Source organism: Gorilla gorilla, chromosome 5 (assembly GCF_029281585.2).
Source record: "Gorilla gorilla gorilla isolate KB3781 chromosome 5, NHGRI_mGorGor1-v2.1_pri, whole genome shotgun sequence".
Taxonomy (NCBI): Eukaryota; Metazoa; Chordata; class Mammalia; order Primates; family Hominidae; genus Gorilla; species Gorilla gorilla.
This window is the reverse complement of record NC_073229.2, coordinates 178,621,772-178,645,081: the sequence shown is the minus strand read 5'-3', so window position 1 is coordinate 178,645,081 and position 23,310 is coordinate 178,621,772. Positions and strand designations below refer to the sequence as shown.

General features: G+C 42.7%; 1 protein-coding gene across 4 annotated transcripts in view; it reads left to right on the top strand.

Annotated features, from left to right (window-relative positions):
- The window catches only part of CNKSR3 (CNKSR family member 3), a 104,458-nt gene that overhangs the window by 36,956 nt on the left and 44,192 nt on the right, over positions 1-23,310 (top strand). For all 4 annotated transcript variants that reach the window (XM_019029777.4, XM_031012190.3, XM_055391077.2 and 1 more), the window contains exon 2: positions 22,929-23,092. In XM_019029777.4, the coding sequence (XP_018885322.2) occupies positions 22,929-23,092 (164 nt within the window). The remainder of the gene's footprint in view (positions 1-22,928; positions 23,093-23,310) is intronic.

Sequence of the window (23,310 nt, the reverse complement as noted above, 5' to 3'; positions counted from 1 at the left end):
CCCCTTTCAACGTGTGTGTGCTCTCTGGCACTTGTCTAACGTCTTCAGCTCATAATGAACTAGATACTTGTTCCTGTTTGACCATAGATTAGCTGTGTGACTTTGAGCAAGTTACTACATTTTACAAGCCTAAGATGTACCATGGTGATCACGGAGGGTTCTTTGGGGACTGAAGGAGGAATGTGTGTATCATGGTAAGCACTCAGTCCATTTTAGTTTCTTTGCCTTCTTCCTTCCTTCATCACCAACTTCCCTCCACTGACCAGCAGGCCCTCCATAAAAGCTCATTGATAGACTCGATACCTCACTTAGTTTAGAAGAAAGGGAGGTTCCTATTGTATGGGATAGCCTGGGTTGTAGTCAGTTAGCAGGGAACTCTAGAAAGTTGTAGAGTCCTGCCCTGTACGTTTTTTTTTTGTTGTTGTTTTGCTTTTTTTTTTTTCCTTTAAAAGATGTACTCTTAGTGGTAGTTCTAAATATGGCCAGACCTTATAAAATAAAAAAAAATTTATACAATTTTGACATCCTCTGAACTCATCCATTCAGCAAATAATTCTTGAATATCTCCTCTGTCCCAAGAACTGTTGTAGCTGTTGGCGGCATGATGTGGACCAAAACAGTCGTGGTTTTTGTTTTCATGGGGTTTGTTGTTGGGAGACAGACACCAGCCATCCATAGAGTAAACTACATAGCGAGATGTGCTAGGAAGGGAAATGAAAGGTATCCCGAGATACGAAATAAGGGGGATTTAGAGTTGAGGGCCAGGGAAGTGTTCCCAGTGAAAAGGACGTGTGAGCAGAGATCTGAGGGCCCAGGAGGAGTACCCAGGTACAGAGGCAGTGGAATACTTCAGATTTAATCATCACTCCTTTTCTTTTAATGTAATATACTATTTAGTATTTTATTAAGCTTGGATGATGACAGATGATAATTATTCTTAAAATCTGGAGGCATCCAAATATGCTGTCACTGGCTGCTTTTATCTCACTATAAATAGTACGTGTGTTGGGCTGGGTGAGGGAGGCTGAATTGTATTTAAGCACAACCAGTGCATTGTGTGTGTGTGTTTTTTTTTAATTATACTTGGGGCCAGTTCTGTCAGTAAAGCCCATCCAGGCACTTTGTCACATTATGGATAGCGCTGTCTGGGCTTGCCTGCCCAGGGCAGGTGCTCTTTATTTTAATTTGTATTACGTATATTTGCTCTGAAAGTTGTTTTTGTTGAAACTTGAAAAGCCAGGTGCTTGCAGCTAGAGAATGGGCAGACTTATTGGAAATTTGCTGAACAAGGTTTGTTACCATGAAGTAGGGACACCCTCAGCCAAGTGTAATGGGCTATGTAGAGAATTGTCCATCAAAACCCACAGTATTATGGCCACTATGGAACTGGACTTCTATTTCAGGACTGGCATTTCCTGAAGCGTTATGGCAGGGTCTCTCAAAGTGAGGTGCCTGGGATAGTAAAGAGATTACATTATAAGAGACACAAACGTGACAGGGAACTACTGTGTCACTGATGGTTCCAGCACCTTGCTGTCCAGTCTGTTTGATGAGGTCAAGGAAAGATTCTCTCTGTAGCTGTCATTTTTCCAGCACCTTTTATTTGCAAATTTTTCTTTTAGCATGAATAAGCAGGCCCTGGGAGACAGTTCCATCTAGCTAAGTTTGCTTTGCTTTCATATTTATATTCATGTTATTTATGTATTGAGAGGGAGTCTTGCTTTGTTGCCCTGGCTGGAGTGCAATGATGCGATCTTGGCTCACTGCAACCTCCGCCTCCTGGATTCAAGCAATTCTCCTGCCTCAGACTCCCGAGTAGCTGGGATTGCATGCCTCTGTGCCACCATGCCTGGCTACTTTTTATATTTTTAGTAGAGATGGGGTTTCACCATGTTGGCCAGGCTGGTCTCGAACTCTTGACCTCAAGTGATCTGCCTGCCTCAGCCTCCCAAAGTGTGCATTCATGATATTTCTATTTATGGCAAGCGACACATATTTATAGCAGTGACTTAAAGGTTCTTATAAAAATGAAATTAAAAATGAATTGATTTGTTAAACAAGTAAATAATAGTAGAAATGACACTCAGATTTGGTAAAATCATGAGGGTAGTACTTGAATGACTGAATGACTGAAGTTTGGGAATACTGTCTTGGCGTAATATGGATTTTTTTTCTTCCACTGTCTGGTATTTAGTTTCTGTTTCTGAGGACCTACTTAAAATTTGGATGTTAAAATCTGATAACACAATAATACACTACTTCTTACCCACTATTATGGCTATACTAAAAACGATGGATGATAACTAGTGTTGGTGAAGATGTGAAGAAATTGGAATCTTCATAAATTGCTGGCAGGAATGTAACATGGTGCAGCTCCTCTGGGAAACAGTTTGGCAGTTCCTCAAAATGTTCAAGAGTTACCACATGACTCAACAGTTCCACTCCTAGGTATATCCCCAAGAGAACTGAGAACGTACATTCACCTAAAAACCTATACGTGAATGTTCATAGCAACATTATTTATAATAGCCAAAAAGAGGAAACAAACCCAAGTGTCCATCAACTGATGAATGGATAAAAATGTGGTATAGCTATACAATGGAATATTAGTCAGCCATGAAGAGGACTGAAGTACTGGTGCAGGCTGCAACATAGATAAACCTTGATCACCTGATGATATATGAAATAAGACAAAGATAAAAGGTTGCATATTGTATGAAATGATTTATATGAAATATTCAGAACAGGCAAATCATACAGATAGAAAGTACATTCGTTCTCAGCACTTTGGGAGGCCAAGGCAGGTGGAGTTCCTGAACTTAGGAATTTGAGACCAGCCTGGACAACATGGTGAAACCCTGTCTCTACAAATACAAAATTAGCTGGGCATGGTGGCTTGCGTCTGTAGTCCCAGCTACTTGGGAGGCTGAAGGTGGGAGGATTGCTTGAACCTGGGAGGCAGAGGTTGCAGTCAGCTGAGATTGCACCACTGCACTCCAGCCTGGGCAATGGAGTGAGACTCTGTCCCAAAAAAAAAAAAAAAAAAAAAAAAAAGGAAAGAAAGTAGGTTCTTGATTACAGGGGTTGGGAGAATAGGAAATAAAGAATGATGGCTGGTGGGTAGGGTTTCTTTTTGGGGTGATGGAAATGTTCTCAACTTACAGTTGACCCTTGAACAACGTAGGTTTGAACTTCACAGGTCCACTTATAAGTAGATTTTTTTTTCAGTAAACGTATTGGAAAATTTTTTGGAGATTTGCAACAATTTGAAAAAACTCTGTAGTCTCAAAATATCAAAAAAATTAAGAAAAAGGTATGTCATGAATGCATAAAATATATGTAGATATAAATCTGTGTGTTAATAGACTTTATGTTATCTGTAAAACTTCTGGTCAACAGTAGGCTATTAGCAGTTAAGCTTTGGGAAAGTCAAATGTTACACATGGATTTTTTACTATGAGGGGGTTGGCACGCCTAACCCCAAGGTAGTTCAAGGGTCAGCTGTAGATAGTGGTGATTGTTGCATAACCTTGTGAAAATACTAAAATCCACTGAATTGTACACTTTAAAAGAGCAAATTTTGTGGTACGTGAATTACATCTTAGTAAGAAAGATCTGGTAGCAAAAGAACACATGACTGGTGATAGAAGGCTTTTTGTGGAGGTGTTGTCTAGCGTTGCCAATGGAATGGGACTGGTGTCATCGTCCCACTGTTTAATAGGATGGTGCTTTTCCTAATGGTGCCCACGTAGCCTTTGGTGCCAAAATCCTATTGTAGGCTGACGTGAGCAAGCTCCAACTGGCTGGACAAAGTGTAATATTAGGTTTTTATCTTCACAGTAGCACTCTGAGGTCTCTGGATTATTCATATATTTATTATTCATATGTGATGATGATGAGGGAGGAGGGCTTAAAGTTGGGTGGTAGAGTAGGGACCTGAACCCTGGTCTTTATACTTTCTTTCTATTATTTGTAAACAAACTGTCACACACTTGAGAGGTAGCCAATCAGTTGCAAAATGGGGTTGAAGATGAGAAAGTTCAGTCTTGCCAGATTAACTTGCTTATTTAAGGATTTATGCTAATGAATTTTTTCTTTGATGCCAGTATAAATATTGACTCAAGATGTCATTAACAGCAATAATAAAGTACTCTTTAATTTGCAAAGAACTGTCAAACACAGTACTTCGTATTTTCTTTCTTTCTTTATTTAGAGATGAGGCCTTGCTCTGTTGGCCAGGCTGGAGTGCAGTGGCACAATCTTAGCTCACTGCAGCCTCTAAGTCCTGGGCTCAAGCGATCCTCCCACTTTAGCCTCCCAAAGTGTTGGGATTACAGGCATGAGCCTTTATGCCCACCCTATCTTAGTTTAAAGCTGAGGAAACTGAGGTCTAGGGATTAAGCAACTTCTCTACACATAGAGGAAATTAGGAAGTCAAGCTGGTTCTTAAGCCCAAGTTGTCTGACTCTGTGTCCGCTCTATTTGAATTTTTCCATAATGGCTTCCTGTTGCTTTGGTGTGTGGGGAGGCGTTCGTTCTTCATTCATTCAGTAGTTATTTACTAAGTGCCTCCTAGAATCTGTTCTAGGAGGTGGAGATACTGCAGGTAATAAGACAGATGAGATCCCTAATGCTACAGTGCAGATGTTTTAGAGGAGGTGACAGACAGGAAGCCATTATCCTAATAGAGTCGGTAATTTCAAAAAGTGTTGTCTTCAGAAGGAAAAAATTTAAAAGGCAGTATGATAGAAGTGACTGCGATACAAAGGTGGACTTTTTTAGGTTAGATGGTCATGGGGTGTGTGTGTGTGTGTGTATGTGTGTGTATAAAATATATATGGGCTGGGTGCAGTGGCTCATGCCTGTAATCCCAGCCCTTTGGGAGATCAAGGAGGGTGGACTGCTTGAGGCCAAGAGTTCAAGACCAGCCTGGCCAACATGATGAAACCTCATTTCTACTAAAAGTACAAAAATTAGCTGGGTGTGATGGTGCCTGCTTATAATCCTGGCTGCTTGGGAGGAGGCTGAGGCAGGAGAGTCGCTTGAACCCAAGAGGTGGAGGCTGCAGTGAGCCAAGATCGAACCACTGTACTCCAGCCTGGGCGACAGAGTAAGACCCTGTCTCAAAAAAAAAAAAAAAAGAAAAAAAAGAAAAAAAAAAGCCTAGGCGTGGTGGCTCATGCCTGTAATCCCAGCACTTTGGGAGGCTGAGACAGGCAAATCACCTGAGGTCAGGAGTTTGAGACCAGCCTGGTCAAAATGGCAAAACTCTGTCTCTACTAAAAGTACAAAATTTAGCCGGGCGTGGTAGTGGGCGCCTGTAATCCCAGCTACTCAGGAGGCTGAGGCAGGAGAATCACTTGAACCCAGGAGGCGGAGGTTGCAGTGAGCCGAGATTGCGCCATTGTACTCCAGCCTGGGCGACAAGAGCGAGACTCCATCTCAAAACAGACAAACAAAAATGATATATATATATATATATTTATAATGGGTCTAACCACGTACTTTACATACTTATATGGTATATGTATATAAGTAAAATGTTATGAAAATAAACTTGAAATTAAATACTTATTTTTCAATAGAAGACTGTCATTCTAACGTGTGATTTTCCCATCAAGGCGTAAGCCTTGTGCAAAATCACTTCAAGGAGTTACCTCTTAGGAATATGACCTATGCTTCTTGCTTAAGTCACTAAACAGCTGTGGCGATCGTAAGCAGAAGATGGCGTCTCCAGTTGTTGGTGCTCTTCAGGACCACCTGTTGACAGTGTGTATCGTGAGAACCCCTGAAGGCATCTGTAAGCCCTCCATCGGGGAGTGTTACATAGTAGTAGCATCTAGTTGATGTATGTCCTGGCTAAATAAATATAAGTTGGTTTAGATGGAATAAATTCTTTGTTTTGGGGAAAGTGTCATTCTTTTAGGACTCCCAAGCAGAAAGCTTTTATATTGTTGGCAGCGCCGTGCCTCTCCAAAACAAGAAACAGGCCATGAGGGATGGAGGTGATTAAAGTATCTCTACTCCCGGCGGGTATCTGGGGAGGACGCGGTCGGTGGTTCCATGGGAAAGGTTTCAGTAGCTGTTGTTTTACTTAAAGACTGCTCTTGGGAATGGCTGTGGAGGCCATTTGAGGGCTCTAACTGGAAACAGTGGCCATCTAATCTGCTTTTCCTCTTCCCCAAAGTTTTGCCTCCCTCTTTGCTGCCTCCTGCCTGCCTGCCGTGTTTGTTTTCTCTTTGCTTAGCTCTCTTCCTTGGAGTGGTACTCCCACATTTTCTTCTCTTCCATAAAAAAATACAGGTGGGCCGGGCTCACTCCTGTAATCCCAGCACTTTGGGAGGCTGAGGTGGGTGGATCACTTGAGCCCAGGAGTTTGAGCAAGCCTGGACAACATATCGAGACCCTGTCTCTATAAAAAAAAAACAAAAAAATTAGCTGGGCTTGATGGTGTGCACCTGTAGTCCCAGCTACTCGGGAGGATGAGGCAGGAGGATCATTTGAGCCTGGGAGGTGGAGGCTGCAGTGAGCCATGATTGCGCCACTGCACTCTAGCCTGAGCGACAGAGCTAGACCCTGTCTCAAAAACAAAGCAAAAACCAAAAAAGCAATTGGAGGACAATAGCTCAAGAGGTCTTTTTTCACTCATCCTTCCCCTCCCCACATCCCCCCATCCCCAACATGTTTTCTTTAAGGGATCACCTAGTTGTTTCCATAAGGGCCAAGGCTGGGTCCTGGACTCTGGGAGTGTGAACCCTCAGTCAGGGTTTACAATATTTCCAAAATTTTGCCAGTATTGCTGCTCATGCTTGTGCGTGTTTCTGTGGGGCAGGCGCTTCCTTTGTTTTTGTTTTTGTGGTGAAACACAAGTCCGTACATGAGCCAAGGGAACTGGCCCTTCTCTACTTACAAGCCACTAGACAGGTATTTTGTTTCTGGAGCCCTTAGGATATACAGGTACATGGTGACCTGTGCTGACAACTACTTGACATTTTCTCTTTCTGTAGTACTGTTTCTCTCTCCCTGCTTTTGTCTATTTCTGAAATGTGAATGGCACACAGAAAACTTGAAGTACACAGCCTAAAGTACCATATTGTTATTTGGTCCCAGCAAGGGATAACTTGCCATTTTCTAAAGTTTTTTCAAAATAAATTTGGAACATATAGGTAGAGAGTTTGTGAATTCCACAAGTGTTTCATCCTTTGGAGGCAGTCAATTGCATATGGCTGCTTAGGTCACTACCGGCCTGGAGGACCAGTTTCTAGAGATACATTCAAACATGAAAGCACTAGAAAAGAATTCCATCCAGATTTCCTAGAAAGAATATACAGAATCCCCCTCATCTGTATTTTTGAGTGTTATTTAGAAACTTGGGCTACCCAACTCATCACATACTGGCTTCTGATAATGTCTTTAAGTTAAAAGTATTTTCTCGTCTGACCCATCCAGGTGGGAGAGCCATTTATATCTACATGGCCATGAACATTTCTGATGGCAGTCACAGACAGTAAGCTAAGTTAGCTTAAATGATGTGTATAATTTCCTGTTATATAAAACTGTACTTTCCAGAGATCAGCTAAAGAGACATCTGTGAACGTTTCTGTGTTGGAGGATGGGGGTAGCATCTGGCAGTGAGAATGTGAGTCCCCTGGTGTGAGCCAGGCTCGGCGAGGCTGTGAGCAAGTCACCTCCCTCTGGGTGCCTCAGTTCCTCAGCTCCAGGTGGGACAGTTATAGTACACATATGAGGGGATGCTAGGAGACTTAAGGGGTTTTATATACATATATATATTAAGTCTTAGAAAGTACCTGCCATGCAGAAAGTGACATTTACCTGTTTTCTGTAATTATACGTGTAATTTTATATGTGCATTTTCCCAAATTTTAGTAGATTCTTTTGAATATTAGAGGAAATTTGAGTTCTTCTTAACCATAATATTTGGTAAGATAGATCGACCCTATTGTATTTTGCATTAAAGACTTTAGAATTTTATTTAAGCTGTCAATTTTGCAGATCTGAAGATGGAAACTCTTGTATTCATTCACCAAACACAGACCACTTTTTTTTTTTTTGACAGAATCTTGCCCAGTCGCCCAGGCTGGAGTGCAATGGCACGATCGCAGCTCACTGCAACCTCCGCCTCCCAGGTTCAAGCAATTCTTCTGCCTCAGCCTCCCAAGTAGCTGGGATTACAGGTGCCTGCCACCATACTCGGCTAATTTTTTGTATCTTTAGTAGAGACAGGGTTTCACCATGTTGGCCAGGCTGGTCTCGAACTCCTGACCTCTTGATCCACCCGCCTTGGCTTCCCAAAGTGCTGGGATTACAGGTGTGAGCCACGGTGCTGGGCCCACAGACCACTTTGAAGTTTTCCCCTGCTCTCTCCCTCCTATGCCATGACGTCCCTCTTGAGAGCGCACTGGTGGCCTGGGCTTTATGGCTCACTAAGGCCTTTGACTTTCTTTTTTTCTTTTTTCTTTTTCCTTTTTTTTTTCTGAGACAGAGTCTTGCTCTGTCGCCAGGCTGGAGTGCAGTGGTGCAATCTCGGCTCACTGCAACCTCCACCTCTCGGGTTCAAGCGATTCCCTTGCCTCAGCCTCCCGAGTAGCTGGGATTACAGGTGAGCACCACAACGCATGGCTAATTTTTTGTATTTTAGTAGAGATGGGGTTTCACCATGTTGGCCAGGATGGTCTCAATCTCCTGACCTCATGATCCGCAGGCCTCGGCCTCCCAAAGGGCTGGGATTACAGGTGTGAGTCACTGCACCCCGCCCAGGCCTTTGACTTTCTTTAGCGTGCTTCCTAAATCCACGATGTGAATTGTATGTTAGTGTGAATGTTTCCGAGAGTAGAATTTTTTTTCCTTTTGAGAACCTCAGTGGCATTGCCTGCTCTTGCCCTCTGTGGGAAGGACAGCAGAGGGGGCACTGCTGTCCCTGCTGTGACAATGTGCAGTGATCACAGGGAGGCTTTCACCCTCCACCCTAACAGTCAGTCCCAGCTGAGCCAACCCAGGATCTGGTTTTCTGTATATCAGATGCACGATGCACACAACTGTTTTATTAAGCATGAAACAAAACGAAGAAGTATAACAGTGCTTTACAGTTCTTCTCTTAATTCTGGCCTCGTATGATCTTATCATGTATTAACCTCAGAAACACTACTTTTGCACATGTCAGTTAACTGTACACAAATAGTGCCAATTCCTGCCCTGTTGATGGGAGCTGGCTTTGCTATTAGAGGACTTTCTGCTACGGGGGGTTTGGCTTGAAGATGGTGCCTGATTAGTTTGATGATGGGAAAAAACACAGCACCTTAAGAAGTACAGAATCATAGCAACGCAGGGCCAGTGGGAACCACAGGGTCACCTTCCCAGCTCCTGCATTTTACACTGCAGTGAAGAAGCCAAGTGATCTGATTGAGGTCGCTTAGCTCATGAGAGCCAGAGCCAGAGGCCTAGATACTCTTCCCTCAGCACAGCAAAAAGGTGACTCTGTAAGATGAGAGGACCCTAGAGATTCATATCAAGCAGCATAGGATCTGGGGAATGTTGTCTTGGCCCCTAGAGTGTAGTGAAAACTGGATTTTCTGGAGAACAAGAGAAAGCTTCAGTTAAGTCATTCTGGTAACCAGGGCTGGCATCCCGTGAAGCCGCGAGCATAGCAAACTTGTGGGAATTTTGTGTTGAAGAACTCGAAGGATTCTTCCCCTGCCGTACTGCAGGCTGCAGGGTTGGGATCTTCTTTTTCTCATTTCCCACGGTGAATACCCCCAGCCCATGTGCCAGTGGGTTGCATAATAAATATTTGGTGATGTGTATATGAAAGAAAGGTGAAGCCGGGCGCGGTGGCTCACGCCTGTAATCCCAGCACTTTGGGAGGCCGAGGCGGGCCGATCACAAGGTCAGGAGATATCTCAAGACCATCCTGGCTAACACGGTGAAACCCCGTTTCTACTAAAAATACAAAAAATTAGCCGGGCGTGGTGGCGGGCGCCTGTAGTCCCAGCTACTCAGGAGGCTGAGGCCAAGATTGTGCCACTGCACTCCAACCTGGGCGACAGAGCGAGACTCCGTCTCAAAAAAAAAAAAAAAAAAAGAAGAAAAAGGTGAGAAGATGAGGGTCAGACAGGTTCACCGGAAAGAATACTGACAGGGTGGGGGGAAATTATACAACTTTATTGATTTATGCATCTCCAAACTGCAGTCTTCAACCTCAGCTGGACTTTTCCTTCCTTTTTTTCTCTTTCATTCAACCAATCCCAAAGTGCTTCCTCTGTGCTGGGCAGTGCAGGTGGCGAAATGGTAAATAATGCGGCCATGCATGGTCCTGGCCCTCTGTGGCGGGGAGGCAGGGGGCTCACTGCAGCATAATGAACACATAAACAGTCACAGGTTTGGAAAGGCTTGTGGAGGGCACAGCGAATAACAGAATGCTGGGCTCTTTCATATACCGTGGCCAGCTGAAGCCTCCCTGCAGATGTGAAGGGAGCTGAGACTAAGCCATTCTAGGTAGATGGGACCTCACAGGGAAAGGCCTCGAGATAGGAGCCCGAGGTGCTTGGCCAGCATCCAGCATAGTGGTTAGGGGAGAATGTGGCCGGAGATGGAGATGCCTTCAGGAAGATCACACTGGACCTTTTTGGCTGTAGATTTTATCCCCAGTGCAGTGGGAAGCCAGCAGGGCTTGGAGCAAGGGAAGAGCATTGAAGTTGTGCATTAAGAAGGCTTTAAGGAACCTCAAAAACATGATACTAAGTGAAAGAAGCCAAAGAAGCCAATCACACAAAAACCACATACTGTATGATTCTGTTTATGTGAAATGTGCAGGATCCATTATGTGAAACATCCAGGCAAATCCATAGAGACAGAAAGTAGATTAGTAGTTGCTTAGGGTTGAGGGTCAGACAGGTTCACCCGAAAGAACACTGACAGGGTGGGGGGAACTTATAAAACGTTATTGTATAATTTCGGGGGGAGGGACTTCTAATGGGTACAGAATTTTCTTTGGTGAGGGGGTGTTAACAATTCTAAAATTGATTGTGGTTAGGGTTGCACAGCTCTGTGGATATTCTAAAACCCGCTGAATTGTTTACTTTAAATAGGCGAATTGTATGGTATATGTATTATGTCTCAATAAAGCTGCTATTAAAACATTTTAGAAAGACTTTAATGCTGCCTGGCAAACCTGCTCCATTGTCCCAGGCGGCTGTCCCCAGCTGTTTCGGCCCTTTTCCAGCCTCCTTGTGTCGGAGCACCCTCTCCTGCCTCCACCTCCTGCCACTTCAGGAAGTAAAAGGCATCGGTTGCGGATAATATCAGATTCCTGCCATCAAACATCCAAATCTCACAAGCCCATGCTGGGTTCATGCTCTCCTTTCACAATTCTGGGAAATGGCTTTAAATCCTGACTCTGCCTGTTATTGGTTGTGTGACTTTAGGCCAGTTACTTATAAGCTGAGCCCCAGTTTCTTTTATTTTTTAAATAATAGCGCTTACTATATACCTGGTAATTTTTGTAAGTGCTTTAAGAATATTAACTCATTTACACATTTTAACACATTTAATCATCCAGTTAATCCCATGAGTTATAGGGACTGCTGTCCTGTCCATTTTGTAGATGAGGAAAGTGAGGCACAGAGAGGTTAAGTAATTTGCACAAGGTCACACAGCTGGGAAGTGGTAGAGCTGAATCCAGGCCTTCTGGCTCCACAGGCCATACTGTTTCTCCTGGCCTGTATAGTTGGTGCAGAGCTTCTTCTTGCTTATTTTACAATTGTTTAATCTTCAGCTACTTGAACAGCAACTATAAATTATGCCATTTCCACAATGCATCCCGTGGTGCTAAAAACATAGTAAGTACTCAGTAATGGACTCTGCACATTAACGTACTTAATTGTCTTCCCCTCCACTTATTTCTTCATTGACCGCCTCAGACCCCACAAGGATCTAGGTGCCCAGTTGAGGTCCGGGTTCTGTCTTAGCTTTGCCTTTTTCCTGATAGTCTCTGGTATTTGCTTTCCTTACCAATAAACTGGAGATGATGATAACCCGGCCAGCACCCTCCGTGGGGTCACTGCAGGGATCCATGAGCCACTGTGTGGGTGGGAACTTTGTAAATCAAGCCGCCCCCTATTCATGCAGGGTTTTAATTTAATACAAGACCTGGCTGTTTGGACCACGCACTTTGAAATGATGATGGCAGTGTTGGGAGAGGGTTGGCTGAATGGTTTTTCCATGGAAATCCTGACAGCTCAGGTAGAGCAGAAGTGATGGATGTGCTCACCTCCATACGGTAGAACTTGCCCAACTTGACACTCAAGCAATGGGTGCAGCTGTCGCGGCCACTGCATGTCTCTGTGCGGAGTTGGTTCTCCCCCGTGCTAAAAACATAAACTTGCTGTGTGGCAGGGGAGCTAGTTAATTCTACCCTTCATTCAGCGTAAGCATGAACTGAGGATAGTTTTGCCGGTGTTTGGTTTTTAGACCAAATTGAATTTACGGTTTTGGCAAAGTAGGCTGCACTAGAGGAGGCAAAAAGTACAGCTTCCTGGGTAAAATGCATTCCTTTCTTCTGTTTCATATGTGGCTTCTCTCTTCCCCTCCCCTCCCCTTGTTTGGTCCAAGGTCTGTTACAAAATTGGATACAATGGTTTGGTTACTGAATTACAACAAACAACCTTGGAAAGTACATGTTTACCAGAGTATTGCGTAGGTTTTGTGTTCATCCCCACAGTTGTGTTTTTGTCTTTAGAATCTCTCATTTTGCATTTTTAATGTCTGCTGTGAGATATAGGTATATGCTTGTACACACACATGCACGCACACACACCTTCAAACATATAAGTCAATGTTGTGTTTCTTCCCTGCCCTCAGTATTATCTTTCAAGCTCCTCATACATTGTTTTTTGAGGAAGGAGCAAGGAAGGAGGACTCAAAGGAGAATATTGAGGGCTGCCATTATATTCTAAATTCTGATGATCTCTTCAATTGACTTAAGATTTGCATGTCGGTTTTGTTTGTGATTTAGATCAGCATAAACTTCTCCCTCCAAAAATGCTTTCAGATAATACCAACTTCTGTTCTTTCGCCTGTCCCTGCTCTGGGTGCTTCTCCCTCCATGGCTAGACTTTTTCAGCAGCTCAGGGTCCCAGGAGGGGGTGGGGGCAGGCTGGGTCCATTTCACAGTGGTCAGAAGTTGTACAGAATCTGTTGGGGTTGGGGTTGAGGCAGCGTAGGCTTGGGAGCCCTACAACTTGAGAGCCAGGGGTTCCTGGTTAATGTTTTCAGCTGGGACACATTACTTACCCATTCAGAAACCTCAAATGAGGGCAGCCCGTCTGACTGTTGTTTTCTGGTTAACTTGAATCCTTGAGCTAAGGTATTCCTTCTATTTTTACTACTTTCTTAAATTATCCTGGCATGGATGTGTTTGCTAGTTCCAAATTTTGTTTAAATAATATGTCTTCTACTTATGTCGTGAAACTCAAAGTGTGTTTATTCCTTGGTTACGTCTTCCGATGTCTTCAGGGTGACCTAAGTCTTAGAGAACATTGGTTACTAACAAGAAAGTTGAGTTTGCTTTGGGAACAAGAAAGCGCTTTAGGGTTGACTGTCCTTCCATTCCACCTGTTTTTGCCTTTTGTAAGAAATTGAAGCTGTGGGCTCATTACTACGTATTTGGTAGCTCTTCAGCAATGTGTAGATCAGCTTTTCCCAAATGGGTAAGAGCCTCAACTTTTATTTTCTCTTCTGCATTACTGTTCTTTCAGCTTGGTACCCCAAAAAATGGCCAGTGGGGTGTCCCTTATCCTCAAAATCAGTCATTCCATTTCAGAAACAAAGTGAAAGAACTTTGCTGGTTGTAAGTTGGGCTTCCCAGGGTTCTTGGTGGCTGGATCTTTATTATGTGTTTGGATTTCACATGGCCCCTGCTTCCAAGGGAGCAGCAGTCCCAGCTCACAGCTCTGATCAGGGTCAAAACCCGAGTTACATGCATCGTCTTTATATGGTTTTTCTCAAGACCAAGTTCATTCATTTGCTAGTCTTTCTTTCTTTCCTTTCTTTCTTTCTCTCTTTCTTCTCTTTCTTTCTCTCTCTCTTTCTTTTTCTTCTTTCTCTTTCTTTTTTTCTTCTTTCTTTCTTTTTCTTTCTTTTGTAGCTTTGAGGATATTTAGGACTTAAGTTTCTGGGCAGCTTATTTCCTTTTTCATTCTCTGCTCTTGTAAGTAAAGGTAACTTCTGAGTAGCTCAGACATATGTTGGAACTATGGATCTTTAGACCTGAAAGAAGCACGGCAGCTTTCCAATCCAGTTTTCAGACATTATGTTTCATCATGGTCCCCGTTCTTCAAATTAAATTTAACCACAAACCTCGAAGGATGACTGGTAAAATCAGAGCTGCAATTAGTAGTGTGCGTGGGTGTCAGTTCTAATGGAAGCCTGCTAATCCACTGATGGGAAGCCTGAGAACCAGAACTAAGTGAGTTAGCCAGTGTTACTGGGGCAGGACAGGGAGTACAGCCAGGAGGAGAAATTGGGCTCATTTAGGTAGAAATCAGATTAGTGGCAGCTGGGGATGGGGCTGTAGGGAGGGAGTAGGCAGCAAAGGGTCCCGAGGGAACTTTTTTGGGGGGTGATAGGAATGTTTCTATCATGATTGTAGTGTGGTTGAATGACTGCCTATTTGTCAAAGCTCACTGAGTTGTACCCTGGAAATTGGTGACTTTTAATGTCTATAAATTATGCCTCAAGAGAACTGACAAAAAGAAAATAATAAAGTGGCTTAAAAGTTGTAAGGAACCTCCTAAAACATTCAGGTCTTTCATTAGGGGAGGGGGGGGGTAACATTTTCTATGCTTTTAAATTCAGTGTAACTGTATGAAATGATTCCTTAAAAAATACAACAAAAAAAGAAAAACTCACATTCCCTTAATTCCAGACTAGACTGGTGGAGTCTATTTTTCTGGTCGGCAGAGGTCATCATCACTCTGTACTCATCGCTGCTGTCAGTTATACCAGGGGCCTGTAAACCTGGGCCAGGTACTAAATATTTTAGGCTCTATGGGAGAGCCATACGGTCTCTATCACAGCTATTCAACTCTGCCATTGTAGTACAAAAGCAGCCAGAAGCAATCTGTAAACCAAGGAGTCATGGCTGTGTTCCATTCAGACTTTGTTTGCAGAAACAGGCAGCTGGCAGGATTTGGCCTGGGTGCTGTTTTTGCCAACCTGTGCGTGACATTTTTGTTACTTTTGGAGAAACTCAGCAGAACAGGTGCTTACTGTGTCCTCACCAGTAGGGTGAGTTACAGGATGATGGGACTGCAGGGAGGTTTGGAAGAGGACGGGTCCCAAAGGACTTGAGATGCTGTGTTGAGCTAATGGACTGGGATCTGTAAAGGACAGGATGGTTTTGCTCAGATGGAATGATAGAGGATGAATTAAGAGGAAGAAGGGAGTGAGCATGGCCGCCACTTTCTAGGTTATTGCAGAAATCCGGGCAAGACATAAGTTCAGCTGTGACAGTGACCACGAGCAGAAGGGGACATGGTGAAGGGATACTCTGCAGAGACAAATGACAGAACAGGATGCAGAGAACGCTTGTAGCTGGGATTACAGGCCACCACACCCGGCTGTTTGCATTTTTAGTAGAGACAGGGTTTCACTATGTTGGCCAGGCTGTTCTCGAACTCCTGACCTCAGGTGATCCACCCACCTTGGCCTCCCAAAGTGCTGGAATTACAGGTGTGAGCCACTGCATCTGGCCCACTCCTGGGTTTCAAACATAGTATTATTGAACAACCTCAAATTGCTATATTTAAATCAACTCTTTATCAACTAGTCCTGAAAATTAAGGCCTACAGACATCAACAAAACGAGCGACAGAAGAAAGGCATTTCCAAGTGATGTAACTGGGTGACTCATCTCACGAAAGGGCACTCGGAGGCCTACCAGTAGACCACCTTTCTGGCTTTTGGCATGCCCTGACATCAGCCTTGCTCCCTCCATTAATCATACTATGCTCACATAGAAGCCAAAACATGTCACGCTTCTGTTTGAAAGCTGTCTTTTTGTTCTTAGCAACATGTCATGTTTGGGGGAAGTTATAATATACTGGCCAGTGGTGTCAGTAAGTCGGGAAGGCTAAGGAGCTTTGATGTCAGGTCTTTACCATTTAATGTTTTTCAAAGTATTGGGAATTCTGAGAATATTGTGGTCAGGTGTAAATGTACCCCCCAAATCCTGTTTCCTTCCCTCTGGTTCAGATAATAATAAGCTGACCTACCCCTGAACCCCGTCTCCTTTGTAATGGAGGTCGATTTCCAGTAGAGAGTATCTTACATGTAGTAGTTGCTTCCTAAAGTTTGTTGAATTAAATTGAATTTGTGTGAGTCTGTGATGATTCTCCTCGTGGAAGAGCATAGTCTACCAAAATCCTGTTGGAGCAAATTTTTGCATCACATGTCACTTTTTTTTTTTTTTTTTTTTTTTTTGAGACAGAGTTTCATTCTTGTCACCTAGGCTGGAGTGCAATGGCATGATCTCAGCTCACTGCAACCTCCATCTCCCAGGTTCAACTGATTCTCCTGCCTCAGCATCCCGAGTAGCTGAGAATACAGGGGCCCACCACCAAGCCCAGCTATTTTTTTTTTTTTTTTTTTTTGTATTTTTAGTAGAGATGGTGTTTCACCATGTTGGCCAGGCTCGTCTCGAACTCCTGACCTCAAGTGATCCACCCTCCTTGGCCTTTCAAAGTGCTGGGATCACAGACGTGAGCCACCGCGCCTGGCACATGTCACTTGTGATTCTTAAAAGTCTTCAGTGAGATGAGAGTCTACAAGCTTTAGCTAAACTGATTTCTGAATTTAATCATTAAAAAACAAAACAAAACAAAACAAAAACCCAGAAAACAAAAAACAATCTGAAAGCACAAAACCCAACTCAGGTGAAAGTACTCAATGCAAAATGTTGGAAGAACCACTCTGGGCTCCTGTATTTGAAGAATTGTAGCTTCTGCCAACTTGAGCTTGCTAAGCTGGAAGCAAAGCCACAGAAGGTGTGGTCTGTGGGACACTTTCCACTAAAGTGGTCATGATGACCATTTGCTTTCTGGGACCTAGTTCATCATCTGATTTTACTCTTTTACAGAAAATGAGAATAGCCATAGTTTTTTTTTGTTGTTGTTGTTTTTGTTTTTTGTTTGTTTTTTTTTGCATTGGGGCATTTACTCTAACTTCTTAGTCTTCATGTATATAATCCTTTCTACACTTAGGGGAGATTAATTAATTAATAAAAATTCTTAGTACAAGGCAGGTATCTTGTCAAAGACTGATACTGAGAGGCTTGGAGTTTTATTTTGTTTATGATATTTCTCTTTGTGTAGAAATGACCTCCTTTAATCTTGAAATGTTGAAATGTGCAGCAAATATCTGTAACTGATATAACAATCACTAGTTTAGTTGCTTATTTGTATAAGAAAATAAAAGCAGGCCAGGCATGGTGGCTCATGCCTATAATCCTGGCACTTTGGGAGGTCGAGGCAGGTGGATTGCTTGAGGTCAGGAGTTCGAGACCAGCCTGGCCAACATGGTGAAACCCTGTCTCTACTAAAAATACAAAAATTAGCTGGACGTGTTGGCGGGTGCCTATAATCCCAGCTACTTGGGAGGCTGAGGCAGGAGAATTGACAAGAGTGAAAGAAACCCTGTCTGAAAAAAAAAAAGGAAAGAAAATAAAAGCAGATGACTTCTGTGCATTGGTGTGATATTAATATTTATTTGGAGCTCTTTGTCTTTCTTCTTGCCTCATGTGTTTATTTTACAAATATTTATTGAACCACCAGCAATGTTCTCCACACCAGTGGAGGAAGTAGTGAACAAAACAAAATCACTATTTTTTTTTTTTTGGTTTTTTGAAATGGAGGCTGGAGTGCAATGGCATGATCTCGGCTCACTGCAACCTCTGCCTCCCAGGTTCAACTGATTCTCCTGCCTCAGCATCCCGAGTAGCTGGGATTACAGGTGCCTGCCACCATGCCTGGCTAATTTTTTTTTTTTTGTATTTTTAGTAGAGATGGGGTTTCACCATGTTGGCCAGGCTCGTCTCGAACTCCTGACCTCAAGTGATCCACCCTCCTTGGCCTCCCAAAGTGCTGGGATTACAGATGTGAGCCACTGTGCCCGGCCAAAGTCACTGCTTTTGTGATACTTACGTTCTGATATAAATCATAAAAATTTTTTAGGTGAAACCAATGATGATTGCAGGCTCTCACATTTGGGAACACTTTCTGGGAAAGGTAATAACATAGCCACCTAAGCATTTGGGAGTTTCTGTGTCTCTTTAGCAACTTTTATTCTCTTTCAAAAATTTTATTATTATTATTATTATTTTTTTTCTGCCAGGTATAGTGGCTCACACTTGTAATCCTAGCACTTTGGGAGGCTAAGGCAGGAGAATAGCTTGAGCCCAGGAGTTCAAGACCAGCCTGGGCAACATAGGGAGACCTCGTTTCTACGAAAAAACAAAAAGTTAGTTGGGTGTGGTGGCACACACCTGTAGTCCCAGCTACTTGGGAGGCTAAGGCAGGATCATCACTTGAGCCCAGGTGTTCAAGGCTGCAGTGAGCTATGATCGTGCTGCTGTACTGCAGTGAGACCCTGTCTCAAACAAACAAACAACACATTTTTTCTGTTAATAGAGATGGGGTCTTGCTATGTTGTCCAGGCTGGTCTCAAACTTCTGGCCTCAAGCAGTCCTTTTGCCTTGGCCTCCCAAAGTGCTAGAATTATAGGAGTAAGCCAGCATGCCCAGCCAGCAACTTTTATTCTGAACATTTAGAAAATTGAGGACCTGAATAAATCACATTTTAAAATTTAACTAAATGTACAGAGTATTTACTATGTGTTCCATGGTGTTTTAAGTTCTTTATAAACATTAACATTAAATTTTCATTACAGTTCTATGTAGTGGGTAGTATTAGTATTCTCATTTTACAAATGAGACAGCTGAGTAACTTGCCCCAGGTTACCCGATCAGTAAGAAGGGAGACTGGTATTGGATTGCGGGCTCTTATCTGTGTGTGTGTGTGTGTGTGTGTGTGTGTGTGTGTGTGTGTGTGTGTGTGTGTGTGTTTTCATCTTGCATTTGGGATTTCCTTGAAGGTTTAGGATTATATGCGGCCAGATTTCGTGACAATAGAGTAGGTCTGGGCCCTGTGGCTCCCTTTCTGTGAGAGTTTCTTCTCTTTTTCCTTCACATTTAATTACGTGTTTAATTTGTATAAATGGAATGTGTTTAATCTAATTTTACTGAATTATGTGTTTCTCTTGGTCCTGCTAGACTTTCTGTAAATTGCTTGAAGCAAGAAACTGGCAGATAGATCCATCTGACAAATAAGTAAAAGAATATGGTTTATTGCAAATTCTAAGACTATTAGATCAGTTTACTAGAAATTGAGGCTTTTCCCTCCTTTGTGGGACTGCGTAATAGTTTAATTTAGCTGTTTATAAATGTTTAATTGTATTCTAAACAATAGGACTGCCAAACAATAGGTCATAATGTATTGGAATAATAAAACTCTGGGGGGCGACACTATTTAAAACCTAGCATATTCAATATATGTGTGCCTTGAGGACAAAGTCTTCAGGCTACAATACATTCTATTCTTATGTGGGCAGTAATGTGATTTTTCTGCTTGATAATTCTACATCTCAGGGAACTTGTGATTATTTGAGGTTACAATGCTTCTATTCTCTCATAATCCTCAAGGAGATTCTGGTTAGTTTCTCAGAGAAATGCTCTGTATTCTTCAATTCTCAATCTCTAATCATTTGTCGCCTGCATGCTGTCTAGAACCCTCACCATTCCTCCCATCTCAACCTTTTCAGTGCTCCAAACATTTCCTTACTGTTCTAAAGCTACTTCTGAAATCCTACTCCTTCTGTGAATTTTTCGGTTCATTAAAAGAGAAATGATCTGGCCTCATCTTTATTTCTCCTTAGCATTCAGGAATGAAGCTTAAGGAACATCCAATATACTTTTTCACTTTAGTTTTAATGGACTGATTTATGCTGTACATGAAAACAAATGTGAATCTCTCAGTGTTAATGCTTTGTATTATGAGCAGTGAGCTTGTTCAGCACAGTAAACATCACCTGACTGGGCCTTGTTTAAGAGAGTCCATCACGTGTGGATTAATATGAAAGGAAATGTTATTATATTTGTATTATGTTGCTTCGGCTGCCATAACAAAGTTCCGTAGACTGGGAGGCCGGAACAACAGAAATTTACCTCATCACCATTTTGGAGGCTAGAAGTCTGAGATCGAGGTGTCAGCAGGGTAGGTTTCTTCTGAGGCCTCTCTCCTTGGTTTACAATGACCGTCTTTTCCATGTCTTCACGTATCTTTCTTCTGTGTGTGTCTGTGTCGTAATCTCCTCTTCTAATAAGGACACGAGTCATATGGATTGAGCCCACCTTAACGATGTCATTTGAACTTAATTCCTTCTTTAGGGATTCTCTCTCCAAGTACATTCCAGGGACTGTAACATACGAATTTTGTGGGGACACAGTTTAGCCACAACAGGCTTTAAATGTATAACATAGTTGTCCTAAACTTGTATGACGAATTAAAACAAAAAATTCTTTTTAAAGCTTAAAAAAGGCTAGGGAAGACAGCGTCCCAAGAGAGAAGAGAAAATCATGATCAGGCTTAGAACTGGCTAAGTGATTCTGGGTAAACTTCACAGTAATTTCTGTTTTGTCTGTGCTTTCTCAATTTTTTGTACTCAGTGAGATCTGAAATGCCTTTTAAGTGTCTCTAAGATTCTGTAATTCTATTTTAATAACTGTCTTGTTGTTAGACCTTACTGCTGATTTAAGAAGTTGTTGGAGAAGAATTTTTGTAATCCTGGGTTATAATCTCGTGTTTGTGAGAAAATGCAGAAGAGCGAGGCTGTGTCCAACAGACCCTTGATGATGTGTGCATCAGCCCTTCTCTTGGCATCTGACCAGCTGTATGACTGTGGACAGGTTATGTATCCTCCGTGAGCCTTAATTCTTTCATCAACAAAATAGTTAGGAGGCTGTCCTTCAATCTTGTCCCTTGTCATGGTTGCCTGCTACAGATAGATACTGCCTCCCCCGCAGACGATTGACTCTGAGTGTCCTGGTGCTGAGGTTGCATTTGCAGCCCAGGTAGGGTGTTGGTCTCAACACCTGTCGACTTGCCTGGCCTCCACTGCCTGCCTGACTCGTGTGCCACGAAGGCCACCTGTAGCTCAAGGCTGTCAGAGCAGAGCTGGGTTTATATCAATATCCCTAGCCTCACTTGCTGCATAGTGTCTAGCCCCTGGGCTAGACAGATGTCTTTTCAGGGAGGATGAGTTGGGTTCCAAATGGTTACCACAGTTTTTTTTATTACTTCCTCTTCCTATATTTAATAGCCCCAAATGGTTATCAGAAAACTACTCTTCTTCCTGTATCTTATTAGGAGGCAAATGGTGAACATTTGTAGGGCAGAGATGTAGTTTAGCCTCACACATCAGATTGTAATATCCGTAGACTTTAGTATTACAAAAAGTAAGTGCAGGGCCTTTTCTAGCTCAGAGAAATACCCACTGACACAGGTTTTGTGAGGATTAAATGAAATAAATTGTGTGTGTGCACGAGTGTGCACGTGTGTGTGCATGTGTGCGTGTGTGTGCGTGTGTGTTTGGTGGGGAGGGGCAGCAGCATGCTTTCTACATACTTTTCCCGTTAAATTGAGTGTTCACTCTTTGTGTTAGGATTGAGTTTATATAACTTTTAAAACACTTTTAAATCACTAAGTCTTTTAAAACACTAAGGTGACTTTTATTATTAGGCTTCAATAGATCAATTGATTCAGGGTAAAATGTTATTCCAGTAAAATTATTAAAACAAGTTCTCTGTACAGGAATAAGAATTCTCAAGTTCTATTTGGCTTACTCGTTTTAGTCATTATATACAAGCATTAAAATACGGCACTTTTGGCCATAGTGTTTGACCTGGAAAAATTCCCGTAAGCGAACCCATTTACCATGCCTTTCTATGTGGTACCACTGCTGATACCTGTCTCCTTTAGAGTCTGTATTTATCAGAACTTTTTCAGTTGCAAGGGACAGAGATTCGACACAAACAAGCTTAATCTAAAAAGAAAACTTATTTAAACTTAAGTGAAATATTCTAGGGCTAGAAGTATCTTTATTAAGCAAGGTTAGATCCGGGGCATATAGGATATTATTGGGGGCATTTTCTCTCTCTCTTTCTCAAATGGATTTATTCTCAGAAAACTGATGAGAAAAATGACTGCCAGCATTGCCAAGGTTTATCTTGTGACTTCTGGTTGGAAAGTAAGAAAGAGCTTCTCAGTTCTTGTGTCCATATATCAAATATCAAGGAAGATTCTGATTGGTTCTGCTTGAGTCACATGTCCATCCCTAAACCTATGACTGGCTGGTGTATAGAGCACTACGGGAGACCTGGCCATGTGCCACCCACTGTGGCAAGGCATCTTGACTGGCAAGCTCCCTGGGATTACGTGGGATGGGAGGGATGATGTCCCAAAAGAAGGGTTGCTTAGCAAACAGAGAACATGTCTGGTCTAGATAATTAGCGTTTTAAGTCAACAGGGGTTTGGTGTTTATTCCTTTAGTTTACAGGGAATGAGAAGGTAACTATCATAAAATTCTGTTGGATCACTTGAGAATGTTAAGCTGCCCTTGAAAACCTGTTTGACGTGTCATGCAAAAGTGCCCATCAGGTGCAATAGGCCTCACATAGATAACCAGATAGTGGCATCATAATTGTTGATTGCTGAGATTGATTTGACATGTGGGCAGTTTGCGGGGGGGAGGGGGGTAAAGGAACAAAATGGCAATAATGGGACTTCTGATTGTTTTTGGCAGGGTTGGATGACTGCCTGCAACAATATGTCCACAAGTTTGAACGAGAGAAGATCAACGGCGAGCAGCTGCTGCAGATTTCCCATCAGGACCTGGAGGAGCTGGGGGTCACACGGATCGGACACCAGGAGCTTGTGTTGGAGGCTGTGGACCTTCTCTGTGCACTGGTTAGTTCAGGAAAAGACGGTCTGTACCGTGATGACGTTCTTTAGAGCCTTGTTCTCTTAAGCCGTCGTTGTTTGTGATTTAGCATATCACTGTTTCCTTAATGCTCCATCAAAATAAAACATGAGCTGAAGATACTATAGGAAGGGGAAAAAAGAAGTTATTTTCTACATTAAGGGTTGGCAAACTATGGCCTGCAAGTTAAATCTGGCCCACTATC